The 24,556-nt window shown below is 39.4% G+C and overlaps 1 protein-coding gene across 3 annotated transcripts; it reads left to right on the plus strand.

The window, feature by feature from the left end:
- Window positions 1-595: 595 nt before the first annotated feature.
- On the plus strand, window positions 596-15,785 carry LOC111624781 (runt-related transcription factor 1-like). 3 transcript variants are annotated; one of them, XM_023367722.1, is made up of 6 exons: window positions 598-1,090; window positions 6,376-6,480; window positions 12,282-12,431; window positions 14,324-14,500; window positions 14,620-15,265; window positions 15,725-15,785. In XM_023367722.1, exons 1-5 carry the CDS (start codon window positions 739-741, stop codon window positions 15,147-15,149), a joined length of 1,314 nt encoding a protein of 437 aa, XP_023223490.1. In that variant the 5' UTR covers window positions 598-738; the 3' UTR covers window positions 15,150-15,265; window positions 15,725-15,785. The 3 variants fall into 3 exon arrangements, with proteins under 3 accessions (XP_023223491.1, XP_023223490.1, XP_023223489.1); XM_023367721.1 differs by having other exon boundaries at window positions 599-1,090; window positions 6,376-6,489; XM_023367723.1 differs by lacking the exon at window positions 12,282-12,431 and having other exon boundaries at window positions 596-1,090; window positions 6,376-6,489.
- The last annotated feature ends 8,771 nt before the right edge of the window (window positions 15,786-24,556 follow it).

Below are 24,556 nucleotides of genomic sequence, written 5' to 3' on the forward strand. Positions count from 1 at the left end.
GGAGAAAGGACATGAATACACATTTTCCGGACCGATGGAGGCCGGCGGGACGAGAAGCGCTATCTGGCCCAACCCCTCGACTGGGGAAAAAGGGTGACTTATGAAGTGTCCAAACTGTCCTTTGTCACGTCGCCTTCCTCCTTCCACCCTCTTTTTTTTACAGCGCCCAATGTTTTTCTGCTTCCTCTTCCAATACCAGACGTTGGCCATTTGTTCGACCCGATAGATGGGTTCACGGTACATTCTACGTAATTTACAAACGATGTTTTTAGGGATTTTTCCCCATCTTAACTCTCCGGAGCGTGTAAAAAAACGTAAAAAAATAGGAGCGCGCGAATATTTAGCAAAAATCGCGATACTCGAGTAATTCGATAATTTTAAGATTTAGAGCGCGAAGATGCCACCCCGGGTGTAAATTAATAGTAGCCATCCGAAGCCGAATAATTGTGGCATTTTTATGGGGGGAAGGAAGAGAAGAGCGAGCGCGGAGGGTGGTTTGTGCCGGAAAGCAAAAATACTCTCCGGTGAATGGCAAAGCGACTGTGCCGCTTTGCCATGACGCACACAAAGAACGCTGCGGACGCATACAGAGTGGCGAGCGGCTGTGACGAGGCTATGGAGTGTTGATTGCGGTAAGAACCTCAGTTCCACCGAGAGTCGTCGGCCAGTGTGTTGCTCCGCCACAACCACCGAGTCAGCCTCCACGTGAACCACGGAGCGTTGTCAGTGCGCCACTCCATGCATCTGTCCCCGGAGTTAGGTGGCGAGAGGTCCGACAGAATGACGGACTTCCTGCTGCCGGTGGAGAGGACCCTGACCGAGGTTTTGGGAGAACATCCCGGCGAACTGACCCAAACCGGCAGTCCCAATTTCGTGTGCTCGATATTGCCCTGTCATTGGAGGTCCAACAAGACTTTACCGGTGGCCTTCAAGCTGGTGGCCCTGGGTGAGGTGTCCGATGGCACCCTAGTAACCATCAGGGCAGGCAACGATGAGAATTACTGCGGGGAACTGCGTAACTCCACGGCGGTTATGAAGAACCAAGTGGCCAAGTTTAACGATTTGAGATTCGTGGGAAGGAGCGGAAGAGGTGAGTCAGTTTCGGTTTTTCTTTCGGCACGTGCTTATCAACTCGATACTCTTTTTCCCCGGTCCAAATTGGCCTTTACCAATTTGTCGACGCGCCAATTTAGTTTCGATCGCGAAACACGCGCCGTCTCTCAACACCTCTCGTCTTTACTTTCTTCCTTTTCTCCCCTTTTCCTCCCCCTCGTCTGACTTACCACACACAAAACCAATATTTTTAAAACCGTGACAAGATGTAAATTAGGCAGCTCGTATTCTTCTAGCATTAAATCATAAAGCATCGGTTTAACTGCTGTAAAACGGAAACTTTCCACCCCACAAAGTTATATATCATTCTTATCTACATCTAAAATTTCTCCTGGATTCTAAATGCCTCCTTCTTTAAGCCTGTGAATCCCCCCTCTTTTAATGCTCTACTTCGCAGACTGGGAGATTTATAAAAAAAAAAATATCCGGCACCCCCGTTGTAGCGTATTAAATAAATAAGCAAACACGGGCGCTAGTTTGTTATATCGGGTGTTTTCTTTTTATTATTATTTTCCTCGAGCGGATAAGCCAAAATTTCGCGAAGTGTCTGCTACGTAATCCCGCTGATACGTTGCTTAATACCCCTTTTGACACTCTTCAAGATAGATGAGATATAAAAGAATGGATAAGGCGTCATATTGTCAACAATAATTGCCGCGCGGAATGACGTATGAGTACCAACATTAAGCGGGTCTTCATCTACTTCGGGGGTAATTTTCTTGACCGCAAGATCAGACAATCGTGACATCGGGCGGTTTCCTGTCTAACCCTGTGACACCTGAACATCCGGTGTCTGCTAACACTCAATGGGGGAAGAAAGACGGCTCCCGTTAATGATAACTTTCTCACCGATTTATTCCCAGGCCACTATGGCTTGTCGGGGGGAAAGGAAACACACACTCGCTGGTCACATGACTAGTGTGCAGCCCTAAAAGAATTATTATCCCTCCCCGAGGGTCGCCGCTTCGGGAAATCTCCAGTGGTTTCTGGGGGTAGAATCGGTAGCGTCGCTAGGGGGCGAATGTTATCCTATGTATTAAAACCTTGCAGGATGGTGATTTAAAATGAATATAATTTAAAATTTGGAATAAAAAAACAAAGTTTAAAAACGATTATTTAATGATTTAAGATGGAGTAGAAACGAAAATGATTATTTAAATCCTAGTAGTATTAGGATTTTTGGAGGTGTTTTCTTCTACCGTCGCGATCGATGGCGAAACTAGCAAAAATCCATTTTCTCCCTTTTTAGACGGTAGAAAACTTTTAATTTGGTCCATCCGGACCTTGGCAGGAGTTGACGAAAAGGAAAATGACAAAAGTATTTCCACTAGTTCGAGATTAATCCTCCGACGAGAGTTGGAAAGTGAAAGAAGAGGGGGGAAAGAGAAGGAGGTGGAAGAGGAGGAGGAGGGGAGGGAGGGAGAGAGGGCGGATAAAAAAACCTCCGATCCTGATGAACACCAACATCACGAGTTGGAGATGTGCAGAGAAAACGGGTCGGTCATCATCACAGTCCCGAGGGGAGGGTGCGAGGGATGGAATTGGCAGGAAGTGCAAGGTAGAGCGTTGATTAATGATGATTAGGCCTACAGCAATATCAATCTGCCATCAGCGAAAGCTTGCTAGCTAATATTCTTTCCTTTGGATCTCAATAATCGGGTCTCCTCTAGTCAGACAGCTATCTAAATTAATCACCTCCGCCCTTCTTCCTGCAAAGCAGAAATGTGAATAAACGGATGACAGCGGCAGACTTTAAACTCCTGCAAAACACCCTGCAAGGTGGCGAAAGTTTTACCTTATTGCGTCCTACCCCCTTAACGACTCTTTTCCCAGATGGGTTCACTACGACGGCGCCTGCCCCCCGTATTCGAACCCTAACGGGTGTTGGTGATTAGTGCAGGTCACTCGGACGGAGGTTCCTATCGTCTTCCTTCTCCATTACGGGGGTTTGCAAAGAGGGGAGGAGGAGGAGGAAGAATACCCTATCGTGGTGGAAACACGGCGAGATGTATTTTTGCATTTCTAGCATTAATGGCGAATGCCCGAAAAAAAGGGTGAACGGCCGCTTCGACAGCTTTGTTCCTGAATGCAGTAATTAAAAGTGACGAAATGTGGCATTAACACAATAAATGCGCGTCCTTGTAACGCTTCAGCGTGCTTACTGACCTGAAAGCTAATTATTTTGAGGGCTGATGCGAGGAGAGAAAAAATTTCTCGCTCCATTGCTTCGTATTTTGCCATGTCGCTCGGTCGCATCCAAAAATATCCTGGTCGGGAAGAAGTCAAAAATCTACTAGTAAAAAAGGGCGGAAGTACGAAATTTCATTTGATATTTACTTCAGCGAATGGCCAAATATATCCTAAATTAATAAATATTCACATTCTATTCTTTTAGCGACGTCCAATTGCTTTTATTTTAGAACTGGACAAATTACGATGCGAATTAGTAAGGTGGAGGCACTACTTTAAAGGGATGTAATCATTTTAAATTCGTTTGTACATACATAAATAGCCTACTAATTAATAAATATTCAAATTCTAGTGGTTTATCCTCCGTTTCTAGTGGTTTAGCGGCACTCAATTATCTTTTTCAGTCAGTTTTTTTTTTAAAAGAACTGACCAAATTGCTATGCGAATTAATGAAAAAGTGTCACGATGAAGGAACGATTTTAAAGGGGCGTATCTTACGGACATTAAAGTAGTTAAGAAATCAAGTTGGGGGTTAAGTAAGGCGCGTGGCATCCATCAAATAAATGCCTGAGAGAAATAAAGTCGCGACAAGGCTCAGCTTACAAGAGTAAGCCAAGGGAAGACAAGACAATCTTTGCCAGCAGCCAAGTCAATTTTCGTGGCTTGTGGATTATTGGGGTCTGAAAGGTTTTCACGTTCTCCTCCAACTCCTACTTTCTCGAAGGGAATTTGGTTTCGCTGATTTTTATCGAAACCTTTCTTCTATTCTCGTTATCCGACCGGCTTGCACTCGCCTGTTGGAAGACGGAAATAAATAAAAAAAAGGCTCTTTTGATCCCCTACTGCGGTTTGGATTTACCTGTATCACAATCGTTTCCTACCTTTATCATAAATTGGCTTACTTTCCTATAATTTAACATTTATTTTCTGTTGACCGTATGTTTGTCTGCCTACCAAATACGCTTAAATCTATCCTTCGTAGGCTGGTTTAGGTTTTATTTTTAAGAATTTGCTAATAGCACTCTCAAGATTTTCGCTTCTCGCCTCGAGTTCTTCACAAATATTCGATTTTTTTGGAATTATTTTCGTCGTAAATTCGAAATTTCGCTTTAATTTATGACGGTTTTTGTTATTTTTTTCGTTATTTTCATTTAAACTTACGAAATATATTTTCTTCACGCAAAATTTCCTGCGAAACCCGATTTATTTTGACACTGGAAGCATTTTTTTTTCATCCGGTAAACCGGGATTAAATTACAATTGTTTAAATAGAAATTCATCTATTCACTTAGCGATTTCGATTCCCTATTTAACGATTTAGATGAACGATAACGTTAAATAGGGGTGTCAAAACCGGTAAGGAATTATTAAATACTGTAAATTTAGTATGAAACCCGATTTATATTGAAACCAGGCGCTCCTTTCTATCAGGTAAATCAGGATGTAAATTATAGTTTCCTGTAAACATTTACCTCTTCACTTAGCAATTTCCATGCCCTTCTTTAACGATTTAGGGAGCAAAATCCTTGACGGTAAACGGTACAAAAATAACAAAAAACCTCAACTTTACATAAATATTTCACGTAAAACCCACTAATTTGATGGTACAGAAGCGTAAACCCGTATTTAAAATTACAGTTTCTTATCGAAAAATTCGCCTCCACTTAGTGCTTTCGATGCCCGTTTTTTAACGATTTGGAGGGAGAAAATTAACAAATAAAGCTTATTTTCTCCTAAAATTTCGCATAAAAACCCCGTAATTTCGTTGTGAACAGAAGGGCATTTTCATCAGATAAACCATGCGAAGAAGGGGTTACGAGTGGTTTATTAATAACTATCGAATGTTCACCTCTTTCGATAGTGCCAAAGGCTGTAAAGCCTAAGACCATTATTACGTCTACTCTGCATAAAGAGTTTGTGCTCCTTTTTTTATTTTTTTATTTTATTTCTTCTTTTTTTATTTTCGGATAATCGCCTTTTATGCAACGCTTCAGGTCCTCTCAGGTATTCGTTCCTCGAGCCATCTACTGTATCTGGACTCGACTTAATATCTCTAGCTTTTGGTCTTTTGCAGAGAAAGTAGATATTAAACGTACAACGACCCTGCGCTCATTAAGCTTACAAAACCCTAATTGTCTACCCGAGATGATTTGGTGGTCAGGAAATCTTGTTTTTTTTTTATTTTATTCTTTTTCCCCTATTTGGATCCTTCTGGTTGACCCAAATCCTTTATATATATCGAATTAGGCTTTTCCTTAATTATCGCTCCACGTGTAATTAACGTGGAAGTGGGGGAGGGGGACGTGTTTAACGCACGTACAGACATACACACGCGCGTAATTTCGGTTCTAGCGGTTTAATTATTTGTCGACGACCCTCTGCTAACGAAAGAATTAAGTAGAGAGGGTAATGTTTCTCGGTCCTTGATCCAATCCTGGTCGCTTTTCGGAGGGGAAGTTTGTGTGTGTTAAATCATGCTTTTTCTGCATTCGATGATGATGATGATGATGATGATGATAGGAGGTGTTTTAAATATCAAATTTACTTTTATCAGTTTTTACAAGGGTAAGCGTGTTCTTCCAGTTAATGATGATGATGAGAAGTGCGTTAAGATCTTACACTTATCCCTTTGGGTTTTTGAAGGGGGATATTGTGTTAGATATTGTTTTCTACAATTGATGATGACGTGATGTGTCCTAGCTTTATCCTTATCCCTTTTTATAAAGTGAAGTTTGTATTAAATAGTGTTTTCTACGGTTAAACATGTGTTAATATTCCAGGCTTGTCCCCTATCGTATTGCGTTAGATGTTATTCTTTTTTGAAGAAGAAGATGATGATGATGCTAAAAGATATACTAAGATTATAAAATCATTTAAATAATGTTTGAAGGAAGAAATATTAAACGATATTTCTTAAGGTTAGAGGTAATAAGAGGTGTGTTTACATGCCACGTATTATCTTTTGGAAGGGGAAAGTTTGTACGAAACAATAATTCTCTCACCGCTGATAATAGTGAAGCTTGTCGATGTACTGTATCTTCACTACTATATTTTCCTCGTTTGTTTTTACAGGAAAGAGCTTCACTCTGACAATCACGGTCAGCACCAATCCTCCCCAAGTGACCACCTACGTCAAGGCTATCAAAGTGACCGTGGACGGACCCAGAGAACCCAGAAGTAAGACCAGTAAGTTTTTATTTTTGAATATATATACATATATATACGCGTATATATTATTTTATATTTACCCCGAGCTGTAAAACAAATTATTGATTTATCGCCGTTTCCTCCACGCCACTTTCGGTCACGTAACAGAGCGTCACGCATCGCGTGTAGCACGTTACGCAAATGTACGGGTAGAAAATTCAAATTCGTGACATTTCCCGGACAAATGAGTATCATCTTCACGTTTTTATTGCCCATGTATCACATGACCCCCGACACGGGATTATTACTGGCAATCGAGTCTGTCGGTTCTCCACCCATTTAAGAACCCTCCCCCCTCCCGTGCCCGGGTTTTTTTCGCTAGGTCACGTGTTTTCTCATGGTCGCTCATGTGCAGCACCTGTCCGTGTTGTCGATTATTCTACTTTTATTTATTTATTTTTTTCTTGTTCTTCTGCATTTAATCGTGCCAGATTATTAATTCGGAAAATTGGGCAAGAGTTGACGCTCTTCCACGCTCTACACTTCTAGTTTTTTACTTATTTATTTACTTATTTGTTCGATTAAACGGGTAAATTTTAACGTTAACGTCTGGTTGCATAAATTTGCGCGAGTTTCAATAATCACGAAGTGTTTCGGGGGGAGGGGAGAGGAAGCGCGCAATAAATTGTAGGAACCCGGTTCCGAAAGGAAGCGTTTAGGAAATGAAATCAGGAGACAAATGACACTTCTGTCTATCACGTGACTGGCAGACATTTATAAGTAGGAAAGACGGGGGTGGTGTTTTAGTTTGGCGCGTGACGATTTCCCTCTTCTCTCCCCGAATGGGGGTGGAAGAGAAAAAAGAAAGAAAGGGGCCGCCAAACCGCGCCGAATTCCGTGCGACATTTTTACGGTGGAGATTGCAATTTGTCGGTCGGACGCTCATTAGGAAGGACGGACAATGAGAAAAGCGCCGCTTAATGTAATGAATCGCATTGTCGAGATACAGGTAGCTGCACTCGAATGAATTAAAGGGGGGCGGAACGTCGTGGGCGGCGGAAAATGCAGACAAAGCCAGGTTTTGTTACGAAGGAAGCGGGCCGAGCAGCCATTCTCAGCATCATTTGCATTGGCTCGTTCTCCGTCATCGCCTCTGGGAGGAGGAAGAACGCGCGGCGGGCCAGTTTTTGGAAAGAGTCGGGTGGGCCGCTTAACTAAGGAACGTTGGACGAGTTTATAATTCATCCGATGCCAAATTATTTATCGAGAGAAGGAGGAGGGAGGAAGGAGTAATCGAACCCGTGTGAGAGGATCAAAGTAAAGAGGAGGTATTTGCGCGACAATCATGCAGATGGAGTGGGATGGAGAGAGTCGAAAGGTCCCGTTCTACACGGTCAGAGATATAGCCAAGACAATGAGACGACAGAAGTTTCGCTTATCAAGGATCAGAAGAACAGATGCGGGACGGAAGGATTTCCTGCGTGACCCTGCATATGTTAGCATGGGAATTTGCATGGTCGTTTGCCGATAAAGGACGGCAGATCCGTGTTGCAGAGAGACGAGAGGAGCTATAAAAAGGTGAAGGGGAAATAATAGGAAGGCCGCAGAATTACCATTCCGATGGTGACGTCGGCCGGATATGGAGGAAATCCCTCTGATTTGTTTACATCTTATTGCACTCGCTTCCGTCCAATGGACAGAAGCCTCTGAAAAAGTTTTATTCGTGCCCGCTCCACGTTGCATTCCCCCCTACGAATCTCCAACGGAGGTGACTGTTTTTCTTCATATTTATCCACCCAATTCCTCCTGAAATTTCGTTAATTTCCGAGCATCTTCGGGTAGCCTACCCAGTACTTTTCGCTTAACGACACTCTATTTTGCATCCCATAATTAAGGGTTCTTATCCTACTATAAGCTAGAACCTATAGAGCGACAACCCTAAGGAAATCCCCAAATTTTGAGCTTTTTTAAAATCGATTTTATTGGATTATGAGCATGGTTATTGAAGAAGTCAAGGAGCTTAGGAGTTTTTTTGTTGCACTCCCGAGGAAACAATGCCTTGTTTAACGTGCAATTGCTAATTTTTCGGAGTCGTGGGTTCGACAACCGCAATGTCTGTCTCCAACTGAATGGAGTAACAATGAAGAATGGAGATCAAACCGACTCATTGGGAGCAAAAAGTCGAAACCATTCTACGCGGTCACTCGGTCGACAATTTTAGAATTCGGCTTAATCTCGAGGGATTATAGAGAAATCTTCCGCTCTGGGGTTCTTTTTTTTGAAGAAAAAACCCCACTCTTTCCGCTCGTTGAACACTGCGATGGGTGCAACTCGACGGGAGGTGAAAAGAAGGGATTCGTTCCGAGTTAGGATCGCGAAACCCCGACTTTTCCGGGGTTCCAGCGCAGAATTTGATTGGATTAGAAGATGGCAGGATTCCTTTAACTCATTAAAATTTACATTTCGTGTTATAATTTATGCAAATTTCCACTCGGAATATATACACGTGACTCCCCGAACTTGCTTTCCATCACTCTTTCTTTAGTCAATTGGCAGAAGTTCGATCGGAAATTAAGAAATTTCGTACGACGTTCGACCTGTTGGAGGACCTCAAATTGCCTAGTGTAAAATTCCGCTTTAATTTACCTTTAAACAAATTATCCGAATTGCATTCACCCCCCTTCTCGGTGTGGCGTAAAGAACAACGGAAAGCGCTAGCAACCTACATTATTGTTTTTTCCCCTCTTCTGGGTTGTTGGATGGTAGAAAAGGACCCGACTCGTCTCTCTCGAGTCCGATAACCGAGAAGGAGCCACTCCCTCCTTCAGGAAGAGGCGGAGCAGAAGGAAGTAAAGGAAATTGTAGGGGCACTTCGGTAATTGCTATGGTTGTGACTAGCGAGTTGCGGGGAAGAAAGAAGGAGAGAGGTTCGAGGTCGACACCAAAATTAGCGCCTCTGCCATTTCTTTAGGGGGGAGGGAGATCCCCGCGGGGGAGGTAGCGCGAAAGGTTACTCCGTGTCTTTGTGTGTGTGTGTGCGTGTACGTGTGCGAGGATGGAAAAATAATAGGTATTTACTTACGGGAACCCGCTCGAAAGTCGGAACGTTGTCGTGTCAATTGGGAGGGTGGACGATCTGCCTCTTTACTAATCACCCTTCTGGCCTGTTAGATGTCAGGTAACAACAGCTGGCGAGCGAGACAATCAATCGAACGGGGCAGTGCGCGTGCAAACCACCAAACTGCGATCGCTTTGCCACTAAAAGGTGGCGAGCCCGAAAGACGGCAAGTCGAAGAAAAACACAAATAGGGAAATCCCTCTTACGGATTCCCGAACACGATTCTCTTCCTAAACTTAACTTTCTTATGCGATGCGACATTTCTGGAATTAACATTTGCTCATAGGCACCACTCTTTTACTTTTTGATTGTCTGACTCTACAAATTCAACCCTACAGTTGGTAGCATTTTAAAGAATTCTTTTTTTTAAATTCTTAAACACATTATTCGCTACTCTTGCCTCGATTTTTGCTGTTTTTCCCCCTCCGAATATATCTAATTCTCCATCTTTTGGGGATAGATAGATCCACTTTCTGTTAAAAGGAGGATTTGCCACCCGGAAGTCCTTCAAAGATTTTTGTCAAATTTAATTTAAATTCGAAAGGAATCATTTCGTGAGGATTACACAACATGTAGGCGGGTAAATAAGTCGGAATATACAGTAAAAATATTCAAATTTGGTGACGAATTCGAATCTAAACAATCGTATGTTGTGATGGAAGCGGGGGGTTTTCAGAAAATACGACAAATAATAGTTCGACCGCAGGAAATGCGGTAATCTAGTGAAAGTGAAGTTGTCGCAATTCGCAGTGTCACGCTGAAGCAAGCACCAAGACATTACGTGATCCGCGGGGGAAGAAAATTAGTAATCAAACTGTGGCCACCGACGGGTCGCCTTCGTCAAGCTTGGCTTGTCGAGACCATCCAAAAATTACGGATAACGACCCGAAATGACCACCATTACCTGCTTACTAGCTGTAACGGACGTCGTGCTGTTTTTCTGTCCTTCTTTAGAGGCTGTGGGCCGACACTCTCAACCATAACGATTGTACCACGTTTACAGTGATTAACTGTCGCTCTTGAAACTCTTTCCACGCTTTTCTGACTCCTGTAAGAATTACCAGGTTTTAATTTTTAACAATAGAATCGACTACGAGTAGGCCTTTGTCATTCCAGCAAAATTGCTCATAATTTCCAACAGAGAACTGCTAGTTAAGTAGTGTTCGAATTTTGGACTTATTTAGACGTTAAAAGGAGGTTTTTCTATCGAAATTCCCTCTTTTTAACGCTCGATTTCGATAAGGCGAAGTACCGTACAAAACAACTTGTACCCGAACTTCGTAATTATGAATTTCTATCGATAAGGAGCGTAAATTTTAAATTTGATATCGTTAAAGGAGCACTAAAACTCTAAATATCGTTTAAGTTCGTATTAAGGAGAGCCAGAACGGAATTTTCTATCGTTAAATCTTATTAAGGACCATCAAAATTTTAGCTTTTACGTCGTTACTTTCGTTATGTGAGTGATTTTTATACGTGCTTTTCGTGAATTTCACTACTGTATCACACTCGTTCGTGTACCACTCGAGTACTTCAAAATTCTAATATTTTGATGCTTCTTAATGACGTAGAACACTAAAACTCTAAATATCGTATAAGCTTGCGTTAAACTAAACTTGTTAAACCTCAAGGGACATCCAAAGATCATTCCTATCGCTGCTTAACATATCCGAACTTTAGCACTCTGACTCATGACGCATATATCATTAAGGAGCCTGAAAATTCTAATATTTTGACTCTCCTTAATGATATACGGATATTATGAAATACTGAAACTCGTGTTACGGAGCAACAGAACTCCTCGTGTATCGTGTGGTGCTCCTTTACACGATACACGTTACAAATTTAGTTGGGTTCTGGTGTTCCTTATTCATATTAAGTTACTCCTTAACGATTAAAACATACTCAGGAGCGTCAGAATCCTAAATTTTGCATATTCCTTCACCACTGCTCCTCGGAACACTGGTATTAAGGAGCATGAAAATTCTAACATTTTGGAGGCTCCTTAACGAAGCATTATGAGGTCAAATCTGTTAAAATTCCCGACAAAACACCGAATTATTTTAATTGCAAAAGTGCCCGGACCTACTTAAATTCCGAATTCAAAAAAAAAAAAGGATCCAACAAGAATAAATTCTAATTAAGACACGGAAGAAAGTAAAAACCCAGAGTTTAATTGCTATTTTGTTTTTAACGTTGCTTAACACCAATTAGCATCGTTCGATTTAACGTTTTGCCTGTTAAATCGAGGATATTTTATCGATGACCAAACAGGAAAAGAATTTAGAAAAAAGGGGGAGACGAAATGGAAAAATAGGAGAGCGATGATCCATGTTGCCACTTCTAGATTTATTCCTTCAGAAAATGTTTACATCACGAACAATGTTAGTGTTTGTCAATGTGTTGCAGTCATAACAATCGCCTTACTTCCGTTCGGATAATGTTTCTTCCTTCACTACACCAACCTGTAAACTCTACACAACACCACCATATCGGTCCACTTTTGCTGGTTCGCTTGCCAATTTTACAAAAAAGGACGTTTTTAGTCTGATTCTACGTATAAGGAAACGTAAATTAACAACATCCCCCCTCTCTGTAAGCGTGTTACACTTTGTACGGGAAAAAATGAACACATTAACGATTCTTTTAAGGAGCCAAAGCTCCCTCCTTACTGAAATTTCTCTTGTTTTTTCTTTTATTGTTATTGTTGTAGGGCATCAGCAGTTGCGGGCTTTCGCTAGTGCCTTCGGTCACCGTTCGCCATATTTGGGAGACCCACTACGGGATTGGGACCATCTACGTAGGAAGGCGGCGGAACAATGGGCTGCCGACATACACCGGAGATTGCCGAACCAGGGACAAGGTAGGTAACGTGGTTTTGATGTGGCGTCACTTCCGGTGGAGACTTCACCGGCGCTCGCGGGCTATCGATGCGAATTAATCAAGGGAGCCGGCTCCACCCACCCCGAATGTAAAAATTCGGGACGATGACAAATATGCCGAATGGCACACGTGTGATTAGCGTCGGTGATTTATATCTGGACAAAACTGACGTCTTCCGCTCCGACCGCACCTCTTAATCCGTGAATCGTGAAAAGCGAATGTAGCAATCGAAGCGGGTCCCACTGCCGCTGCAATTGCCGCTTTCTTAACATCAACTTCATAAAAGAGCTCCATTCATCACGGCCAACCGGACCAACAAAATGGTTCTTGTGTCGATCAGATTTTTACTCGCGTGTCGACTCCGGCTCCTCTGATGGAATCGGCCACATTGTGGTTACACCCATCTCTCGCCTCTCTCGCTTCCGAAACGATGACATCTTTACACGCTCTTCTGACCCTCCGAAATGTTTCTTTCGCCTAATTCTACCCGAGTCTAACAACACTTTATCAGCCCCGATCAATTACTTCACTCGATCGAAAGTGCGCGCGCTCTTAAAAAAAGAAAAAAAAAACAAAAAACCCCCCTTTCTCCCTACATTTTGACCCGCCAAATCTGCGCTGAATTCCGGGGAAAATGCCCTAAAAATTCTTCAGAACAGATGAAAAAACTAGAGCAAAAAAGAAAAGAAAAAAAAAATAAATTTATCGAATGTATCCGACAGAGTTGTGTGGTGAGAGAGAGAAATGCGACATTTGGTCGTGGATGAGTCCCAAACGGATGCCCTCCTTCCCCTTCGAGAGCATAAAAATGGCCGGAGTCTGATTAGATAGCTTGATTGTGGCGTTGGACAAAGTCGAGGCCAAAGTTTTAGCCGAAATTTCTTCATTTTCGTCCAAGTTTAAGACTGTAATACTTTAATTTATCGCTCGTCCGTCGCGGGTAGAAACCCACTTTGCAACGAAATAACGGGGTGCCTCGAAGAATCTCACCGAAAGAAATCAAATTCGGGACTAATTTATTACCGTTTTAAACAATTGGCGGCCGAATTTTAACTTAAATTACGCGAATAAATGCAAGAAATTTCGAGCGCATCCTCGAATCCTTGGCCGAATTAAATTGAGAACGGCAACGAGCGCGCGTAAGTATCCAAATTCCGAAAGGCCGGGCCATTTCGTTCCCAACACGGAAAACATTTCGGAAATAAAATAAAAAAAAGAAGGAAGAAACGCGGTCTACTCGACTTTTGTAATATTTAAAGCATGCCAGAGAATGGAGGAGTGCAGCAATGACCAGCTGCCAGTCCCCAGATGGCAGATTACTGCTGACCTTCATTATTTGCTATTGTCGGGGGTTTAGCAGTCTCCTGACTCGACTAGTCGATAGAGCGGTGCCGGTGGTCAGTTAAGTCTGGTCTTGTTTTGTTAACAAAATTGCTTTCGGGTCTCATTCCGGCTTTGATTTTCTCGACTAGAGGAATTAAAAGAGCTGAATCTTTCCGGATTGTCCGGAGCCCTTCCCCCCTTTGATACGAAATTCGCAGAGGAAATTATATAAAAATCACTTTGTTCTTTTTCAATGGGAAGCGTTTAATCGTTCGACCCTCGAAACAGCGCTGTTTCGGGGTATTTTTTTTTTTTAAATTTATACCTCTTCCTATATGAAGAATACTTGTCTTTATCGTTCTGGAAGCGTATTTTAAATTCCCGATTGAAATTTGGATCGATATTATACAAATTTTATGTACGAACCCCCCAAAAAATGAGCTGGACTCCTCCATCTTCTTGTTTTAGTCTCTAATCCTCCCTTTTGTGTTTTCTGTAGAGGCGTATATTCCATACGGGGGTGGTTGAATTTGCGTTTATTATTTTCAGATCCGACTCAAGCTCTTCATCTGGCAGCTGTCGATTCGCCGTGGGGACCTTACGGATCGCATTACACAACTTACATGGCCTCTACTCAGGGTTTGCCAGCCGCTGCCTTCGCTGCATCGCACTCTATCGAAGGAAGTCCCACGTCGTCTCACGATGCCTGCCCCCAATTGTCTACAGGTCAGTAAATTCTACAGGCCATTCTCGTGGCCTTAGACCCCACTTAGCTGTTACACGCGAAGACTACTTTAATAATTGATAAAAATGGCATACTAAACATGGAACTCCTCCGTTTGCAGGCATGGACAGGAGCAATTCCAGCGTTTTCTCGTCTCTATCGGAAGGTCCACTCCCTCTGAAGGATTCGATGGTGACCACTCGATATACCAATACCGTAACGGCAGAGATATGCTTAACGGACCGTCTGTCTGACCTCAGACATGGATTAGGTGGATCGAGTTACGCTCATCAGCCCGCAACCACCACTGCAGTATCTCTTCTATCGGCCAACAACACTTCGCCCTATCTGTCTGTCAGTCACGGTCTCCTGGCGGGACCCGGATACTACGGAAGCAATAACGGAGTATATCTGACCCCTCCCATGTTGCCTCCGTCCCTCATCTATCCTCAGCTCTACGGCAGCGTGTCTCATCACTCCTTCCACCTGTTGGGTTCCTCTGCAGTAGAAACCGAGCAACCTCCCAATAGCGAAGGCGAAAGGGGTGCATCGGAGCAGCAAGAGAACAGGGAAGAGAGCAGGAAAGAAGGAAGATCACCCAGATTCACATCGACCAACGGACAATCAGATCACCTTTGGAGACCTTACTGATTCTTCTGGTTTCGTCGGCACGGCCATCTTCGTCAGTTTCCTTTTTGTATATAAATTAGGACATAAAAAAACTTTTAAATATTTATGAAACGGAATGTCGAGAGCTGCCGATCCAGGTAAACTACTTGTATTTATTTTATTTTATTTTTTCTCCTTTTTAAATTAATTTCTACGCAACTTTCCCGACTAATTTACAACCGCCATGTTTTGATAGATTTCAACACGTCTGAGGAATTATTATTATTATTATTATTATTACTTTTTCCTTTAAAATCTTGCGATTTTCTTAAAATTTAGGCCAATTATTAAGAAAAATTAATCTTAAGATAAAATTTATCCATAAATTTGCCATTTTTTTTATTGAAATTTCTACACGAATTTCTTCGGAATCGTTCCTAACTTTCGGCTTAATAAATTTCGTTAAAAATTTGGGTATTTTTAATTAATAATCTCAAAAATAATGCATAAAAAGAAAAAAAATCCCTCTTCTTGTAGGGCAACCTCCACTTTTAGTGCGGGGCAACGATGTGGGTAAACCTTCAATGTTAAACCAAAGTACTGTATTTGTCTTTCAGTTGCTGTGCAAGACGAAATTCTATCCTTGCGAAGAATTTTAAAATAAAATAAATAAATAAAAAACAATGATCTAAACACAAACGAAGATCGAAGAAGGTCTCGAAGAAGACGAAGAGCCGAGTGAAGATGGTGTACAGTGCGAAGCATAATCTTTTCTAAATGGTATTTTGTATGATATGGACCGATATAAAAAAAAGAAAATAATAAATAAAAGAGTGATTTTTCCCCTTTGACGTAGCTCGTGTTTGGTGTGACGTACACACACGCACACACACAAGCACACGCACATGCACGCGCATCTCACTTGTCTATCGTCTGCAAACAGGATTAAGTACTTAGACGTCGGCTTCTGCGTCAACAGGACTAATTCATTTTGGTTATAAATTAATAAATTAGCGTCATCGTATATGATGCCATCTTCTCTGATGAGACTTCCAAAGAAATCATCACTTAGTGTGACGTGATTGGATAAGTTCCCTATTCTTAGCCACTGTTTTCCATTATCTACTCAGTTACTTTTCCTTATTAATTGCCATTTTTTAAAAAAATATAAATATTCTACACGAAATTTATTATCTAAACCTCGTTTATCCGGCGTTAATTTTGTAAATTCTTAATTCTTTTACTAGATTTTTTTCTTTTTAAATAGATAAAGATGGGATTTAGCGCGTGAATTCGGCTTATCCGTTAACTTTGGCTCGTCTTTGATGTAAATTTATCTCGTTTTTTTTGGCCCGTGTTTTAAAATAAATTATTTTCGTTTTTTGATAGAAATTCGGCCCTTCTTTAGTTATAGATTCCACTCACTTTCAATATAAATTTGGCTCGTCTTTTCCCATTAATTTGGCCATACTTTAACATATATTCCTCGCAATTTCAACATAAATTTGGCCCATATCATAACACAATTCTTCTCATTTCCAATATACACTTGGCACATATTCCTCTCGTCTTCAACATGAATTTGGCCCATATTTTAACAGATATTTCCCTCATTTTCGACACAAATTCGGCCCATGTTTCGACGTAGATTTAGCCCAATTTCATTTCAAGCCATCGTCTCAACGTTAACACAGATTCACTCTTTAAATTCGGGACCACTTTTTAAAGTTTATGTACAGGAGGGGACGAAAATAAAGTAAGAAAGAGAAAATGCCAGGGGTTTTTTCTTTTTCCTATCCTCGACGAAGGTGGTCAAATGGTATTTTAAAGATTTGTCATTTATAAAAGGTATTAGAGTCAAGTTTTGGCTGGCAGCTGAGGAGATGGAGGGATAAGTAATACTTAGGAGTGACTAAAGGAGCCTTTCTTCACCTCCTTCACCAGAATAATGACTGTGCTCGGGCTTCTGGGTAATCGTGACCATCTCATCATCATTTGCACTATTTTCTGCACAGTTCTGATTGCACGTTTCCTTTGTGTTCATTAAATCTGCTTTTAGATGAGACCAGGAGTGGCTTCTGCTCGATCCATTTCGATTCTAATCACGAAAGAAGAGAGGGGAGAAGCGTGCAAACACACGCACACAAACTTACATTTTTAGTAAATCGAAGAAGAATTCCGGCACGACCCCCCGATTCTCTCTCTCTCTGAAGAAAAAATACACTTTACCATAAGTTTTGACCTTTCGGGGGGCGAAAATCGACTCTTTTTAGTGTGAGAAAGGGGTGTTTTTTCGTGTACGAGTGTCTGATTTCCCCCCTCGTTAGTACAGCGATTAATTTCTTTAGATTTCTGTAGAACTAATTAAGGGGGGATACGATCGATAGGAGACACACACACACACGAGAAGAGGAGGCATGGTCATCGTCCCTTCCAAGAAGATATCGATCACGTGACCGCGGCACAACCTCGGAAGCGGTAGTCCGATGAATAATAAATAGGAACGGCAGAACGCCTATCTCGGCCATTTTCTAACGAGTAGGATCGACCTAATACATAATAGAAAGTGCTGACCTACTTCATAACACGCTGTCCTTCTCCATTAATTATTGATCCCCCGAGAGACATGGCAAACGTATGACTGTTATACCTGTTCACTCCAATAAAACACACACCAACGGGTGTGTCACGTGATTGCTATCGACGGTTCTCGTCACCCAATTTCTAATTTTTGCTTAATTTAGAGACGAAGTTTGCTTTAAGGACGGTTAAAAATCCAAATTTTGCTACCAAAATCAAGGGGTGAGTCGAATTTTAAACACCAAACCGAACCGAAAAGAATGCTGACTCGAGGGGTCGAGTAACGTATTTTGCATAATTTTAACCCAAAAAACCCCACTTTTCAAGATTAAAAACCAAAATTTTGACGCCAAAATCAGGGGGGTGACTTATTTAAACGGCAATACGAACCGAAAGAAACGACGAAGCGGGGGAAAGACAGCAGGAGAAATTAAAGATCAGCCAAGGAACCGACGGTGTTTAAAATTCGTTGGGTGAAGGATTTTTATCTCCCTCTCATCATCCTCATCCGGACGAATACGACCTTACAAGATGATAGATAATGCATTAAATGGGTTTAATTACCAGAGAACGAGAAATAAATAAGAAAGTGGGTGTTAATATGCTAGATCATTACAAACATCCTGTTTTCTTGATAAGATAATCAACTAGAAGACCTTTTTCTTCGCTTAATTTATTTATAGAAAAAGATACTCGTTACATTTTTATGAAAATTTCACTTTGATATTTTAAAATATTTATTATTATTATTTGGAAAAAGTAAAAATGAAATGTTTACTTCATCCGAACACGCTGAGATTTGTGTGTAAAGTAGTTTCCTTTACCTTTCCAGCAAGGGAAAAAACTGTTTTTTGGGGGTAAAAAGTAAGATAAAATGCAAATTTCCCATTCCACTTTATTTCCAATTTCGAATTTATACAAGATTATGTGATTTTCCTCTAACAAAACATAGATTTCACGTCTCATACCTTCATGAATATGATAAACCGCAACACATTTTCAAACCTGGTGAAGAAACTATTTTCTTTCAAGAAATATAAGGAAGAAAACCTTAATTTTATACGCTTTTCTTAGTATAAATCGGCAAAAAATTCCCATATTTTTAATAAAATTCTTCCGTACAAAGAGTGAAAGAGGAGGAGGAGGAGGAGCAGCAGCAGCAGCAGCATCCGGATGAGAGCATCACTTACAAGTGGATAATCTCGAAATATAATTTATATATTAAAAATTTATAATTTACTAACCGAAATACATATTTTTTATTTGTTAAATTAAATTATAAAGATCTTAAAGAGGCAGAAAAAAAGTATTTTTATAGTGGAAAATACTTTGGAAAGTAGCGTATTCTTGTGATCAAATTGCAAAACATGCGTCTGTTTACAATGGATGAAAGTATTTTCGTTTTCTAAATCCCACAATGACACCGATTTCCATAAACATTTTCCCCACATTTTAAAGAATTTTATGGACTTTTTCCTCCTAAAAAATTGTTTCTTATGGTAATTATAACGCTCAGAAATTTAATTATTAATGATTCTGTGCGCCATAGAACACTGCGTGAAGACTTAACTCGTTGAAATTTTGGTCTGGTTTATGTTTAAAAAAAATAAAGTTTTAATGAATTCTTTAAAAAAAATTCTAAATAAAATTAATTATAATTAAGTTATTCGTCCGGTTCTTTATGAAAATTATAGATTTTTCTTGACGTTCACGCCTTATTTCGTGTGTAAAATCGCTGTTGTTTTGGAGTTTGTTGTAGCCTTATTTACACGAAAACCGATTATTTTCGGGTAGTTTAAGCCTTTTTACGTAAAAATGAGTCTTCTTTGGCTAAGATTAAGCCTTATTTTGTATAAAAATTCGCCTTTTTTGTGATGTTTGGGCCTTATTTTTACAGAAAAAAATTATTTTTGAATTTATTTAAATGTCATTTTACATAAAAATAAACTTTTTGGACATATTTAAGCTTATTTTATATTAAAAAATATGATTTTTGGCGAGTTTTCGATCTTATTTTACATAAAAAATCTCCTCTTTTTAAATAAAATAAGGATTTTAAGCCTTATTCTATTAAAAAAAATGATTTTTGGCCATTTTGATGCCTTATTTTATTTAAAAAAAAGCAATTTTCTGAAGACATTTAGACCTTAATTCACATTTAAAAAAAACGAATTTTCCGGCAACGTCGAGCCTTTTTTACAGACATTAAGGCTTACTCCACACACAGTTCAACACTTGAGAGGTATATAAGCCTTGTTTTACACGAAATAAGCACTAGAATATAAATGAAAACTTAATTTTATTGCAATTTTACAACGGAAGAAGACGATCCTTACCACGGAAAATCTGAGAGAGAAGAGCTAACATAGGAAAACGTGGCATAAAAATAAGGGGAAAAATAATATTTAATTACATTAAATCTATGCAAAAATACATAAAAACAAGAAAATAATTAAATGAAAAATAAAATTTAAAAAAATATGGAGGAAAACAGGCAAATCACGTAGATTAATTTTGTGTAGATTTATAAACTTGTCTAGTAATAAATTACGTGAGATGAAAATCATTTCGTGCATTATTATATAAATAAATCTTTTCCATTGATTTATTCTTTGTTAATGAATTTAAAAATATATATATTTTTTATCGATATTCCTTATTTAAAATAAAAATAAAAATAATAATAATAATATCATAATTCCGTATCAATCATTTAAAACTTCCTTTTTTTTACGGATGTAATGCATATTTTACGCAAGTTTTTGACTTTTTACAGGCATTTACGCCCCGTTTTTTGCTTAAATTTATACATTTTACATAAATTTAAGCCTTATTTTTACATAAATATGTGCCTGTTGAGCTTTATCTAGCGTAAAAAAAAGATTTTATTGGCGTTATTGAGGCTCCGTTATATATAGAAATATCGCCTGTTTTGGAGATTCTAAGAGCGTATTGCATATAAAATTTGACTTTTTGGGTCATTTAAGCCTAATTTTGACGTAAAAATTGTATTTTTGGGGTATATTTCAGCCTTATTTTACGTAAAAACGGTTATCATGAAGAAGGTTTGTTTTATACAGAAACATTACGTCTTTTTGGATATTCTGTGGGCTTGTAACATATAAAAGTCAAATTTTTGAATATATTTAAGCCTTATTTTCACATAAAAATATATTTTTGAGATATATTTGAGCCTTACTTTTATATAAAAATAATTATTAAATATGTTTAAGTTATCTTTATAAAAAAATTTGATTTTTTGAGACATCAACACCCTGTTTTGCGGCTATATTTATATATAAAAATCATTTTTTAAGCGATACTCTTACCTTATTTTAAATAAAATAAAAGGATAATCAATAGAAAAACACGTGCTAAATAAAATATAATATCTTTTATTTCACTCATCATCATCGTAATTAATTTTTCACCGTTGAAAAGATGATAGAAATCATTTTGTAGCGCAAGCTCAACAATTTTAACGATATTTTAGACAATTTTTATGTACTTTATTCACATACTTTTACATTTTAAAGATGTTTACAGATATTTAATTTCATTTTCAATGTAAATTTATTCATTTTACATGCAACGAAGTGGCTCTTCTTCGATCATCACGAAGTGCCCAGGATGATTATTAACTAAAACCATCATCCTGGCTCTTCTTAGTGATGATCTGTGTTTACCAATATTTAAAATAGAGAAAAATTAATATTTAAGTAAGTAATTTAACTGTCAGATGACAAATAACACCTTTCTCCCCTCATATCCATGGAATTTCTCAAAATTTCGAATATAGAGAATTTTTTTAAGTTTAGACTCTTCCTGTTAGGATATTTTAGCTTCTAATCGGGATATTTAAAGAAAAAATAAAAGTTTATATTATTCTAATTAATATTTCAGAAAAGAAATTATATCTAACTTCTTCTAATTGGATATTTTTAGAGGTTTAACATAGTTTATATCCCCTTAATCAGTACATTTTAGTCGTTTTCAGAGCTTAAATATCATAAATCACGATATTTGAGTAGTTATATACCCTCCAAATCAGGGAATTTCAGAGGTTTACATCCTCCAAATCAGGATATTTAAGAAGTTTACAGAATTTACTTTTTAATCTTTATATTTTTTAAAGATTAATAAAGCATAAACTATACTAATCAGGATACAAGCAGACAGAAATTAGACCCACATAAGATAATGAAAATACTAGTAAAGAGGGAAGAAGATAGTGAAGATACTACAATAGAAAAGAGGAGAAAGATAGAGAAGATACTAGTAAAGGAAGGAGATAGTAGAAACTAAGAGGAAATCGTCTATAGCAATTAAAGTAGGCGCAGAAAAGAAAGTTAGAATGCAAATTTGCTGTATGTAGAAGGAGTAAAAGAGGAGCAAAAGTGAGGAATTGGAAGAAGGGAGCAAGAGTAAAGGAAGCGGATAATCTATAAATAATTATAGAACGTAGGCCAATTGCCAAGAAGAGATAAATTTTTGCCAATCAAGGCGATCGGGAGAGAGAGAGAGAAAGGGCATAGGAACCAGGAGATGAAAAGATAAAAACTTCAATCAGCGAGATTAAATAATCAATTTAGAGAAAGACGCACTCGGAATTGGTGCAAATCGGCTGGACGAAAATACAGACATATGGAATAGGAGCAGTTGACAGGGACAAATGAGTAGCACCGATTTGTAGCAAGGCGGATGTGGGGGGCGCCAACGATCGGGGGTCAAAACTTCCCCGCAAGCCGCCGAGTTTTAAAGACAAAGTCAGTCGAGAGTTCGGGGGGGGATATGATCACTCCCTTGATTATTGATGACCCATCGGTTCTTGTTAACGCCTCCTGGTCGTTACCAGTTCAAAAGAAAATAGAAAAGAGCGCGACTTTGCATATTCTTCGCGTCGTTTTCACTATTTACAATCTTTTGGCGCCGATTGTCTGTCTCGGTTTTTGCATAGATTTAGCTTTAATTTGTCTTCGTCCCCGTTGGTCTCCGTCCCTTCCTTTCCTAATGGGTGATGGGAAAAATAAAGAACCAAAAAAATAAAATAAAAGTTAGATGACGGAGAGACCCCCTCGCACTTTTAATGTTTTGTCTCCTCGCCGTTGATTGGATCTTGTCGTTTTGCCACTCGTCCGCGTGCCAGAAATGAATGGAAATTGCCGAAGGGCGAAGAAGGTACCCCGGAAAGTTTTTCAAAGATTAAAAAATTATCGGTCGACTAATACTCCCTTTACGAACAAAGAAAGTTTTTGGCCGCTCTCCCTCCCCTTAATAATTGCACCCCTTCTGTATTGGGAAAGTAAATAGAATACCTCGACACCTATCTGTGGTATATAATGGTAGACGTGGGATATCTCTTGTACACCAATAAAAAAAAAAACAGAAGAAGAAGAAGGAGGTTTGGGTTAGAAGAATCGGTGGACAGTAGAAACCCACGGGATAAAATGAACAAAACGGATAGACAAAAGAAGAGTCAGGAGGCTGAACAGAAGTGAAACACAAACAAAGAAATGATATGAAGACAGGAAGTGAGGATCATACAAAAAAAAAATAAAAAAAAATAAAAGGAAAAGAAAGATGTCACCTGAGGTTAGAAGGGATGAAACGTCAGGAGGTAGAAGGATACACCGAACAAAGGCGATATGAGGTGTAAAATTTAAGAAACGATAAAGAATAAAGCGTAAATAATTATAATTTTCATATATATATAAGAGTGAAAATAACAAGCGTATCTTTGATTATTTATTGTTTTTTATGTAAGAGATTGATGTAAATATTCTGTTTACGATGCGCATCTCCGCTTTATTTTTTTTCTTTTCTTTTTTCTTGCTTAGTAAAAATTGGAAATGTAGGGCCTAATTACAATCACAATGAATTTTTTTCGCTGTTAAAACGGAGAAAAAAGTGTTTTTAAGTACAGGTTTTTAAAAAGTTCTTCCTAGTTTTTGGGATACGAGCGTAGTTTCTCGCAGCGGAGTCGAAAGAAATTTGTTTATTTAAGTAATAAAGCTTTATTTTTGGATACTTTTTTCGAGTTTTTACACCTTAGACGTGGTGTAATTACACGTCGAGAGGGTTAAACTTTTATAGATTTAGACTAATATATAACGTGGTCACTAGTGAAATAGGCAAAGGAAGAGAAAGGTGGAAGTTAATGTCTTCACTAGAAAGTGTTACTTATAATAAAAGACGAAAGGAGACACCGACCGGGCCTCCTAAAAAGAAGAAAAGCACCTGGGGAGAGGCGCGGAGAGGAAGAGAAATAATAATAATAAAAAGGAAAAAAAAAGAGAAGGGCCGCACTCGAAAGGGGGCCCAACTTAGACATACACAGAGTCGGTAGTCCACGACATGGCCACAAAATGTCCCCCCGTAGCAAAGAGTGTCGCAGTCAGTATCCGGGGAAGTGTTTGCCAGCTACAAATGGCGTTTCTGGAGCGATTGGCCAACCAATCCATCAGGCAACACACAAAAGCAACGCCGAGGGACTGAATGTAAGGGGAAGGAGCGAAAGAGAGAGAGGGAGTTTTTCACTCCCGACACTTCCCGGTTTGCCACTTCTAAAGCCGGTTTTGGCTCCGCTCCCATACATTAGAGTAAATCCATGGAGACCAACATAATACGGACCTGTGGAGACTCGGGATCTCGGCCGTCTGCATTGTGTAACAGCTGTGGTCTATCGTGTGTGCTTCGTGCCTTAGATGCCCAGGCCATCACAAATCATGAAGGAGATTAGAGTCGCCCAACCTGGGGACCCACTTCAACCTCGCCAAATAAGCTCGGACGGTGATTTGTCAACTTGCCTGGTTTCTTCTTTCTTTCTTTCTTTCTTTCTCTCTCTCTCTCTAGCTACCTGCACTTCTTAT

Source organism: Centruroides sculpturatus, unplaced genomic scaffold, assembly GCF_000671375.1.
Source record: "Centruroides sculpturatus isolate CEXI.00-Female unplaced genomic scaffold, Cexi_2.0 scaffold330, whole genome shotgun sequence".
Taxonomy (NCBI): Eukaryota; Metazoa; Arthropoda; class Arachnida; order Scorpiones; family Buthidae; genus Centruroides; species Centruroides sculpturatus.

What these genes read in the sequence shown, in the direction of transcription:
- LOC111624781 (XM_023367721.1), top strand. Translation starts at nt 739, where the DNA reads ATGCATCTGTCCCCGGAGTTAGGTGGCGAGAGGTCCGACAGAATGACG. An exon ending in AGAACCCAGAAGTAAGACCA is followed by an intron (nt 6,490 to 12,281) that starts GTAAGTTTTTAT and finishes TTATTGTTGTAG; the next exon opens with GGCATCAGCAGTTGCGGGCT. An exon ending in ATTGCCGAACCAGGGACAAG is followed by an intron (nt 12,432 to 14,323) that starts GTAGGTAACGTG and finishes TATTATTTTCAG; the next exon opens with ATCCGACTCAAGCTCTTCAT.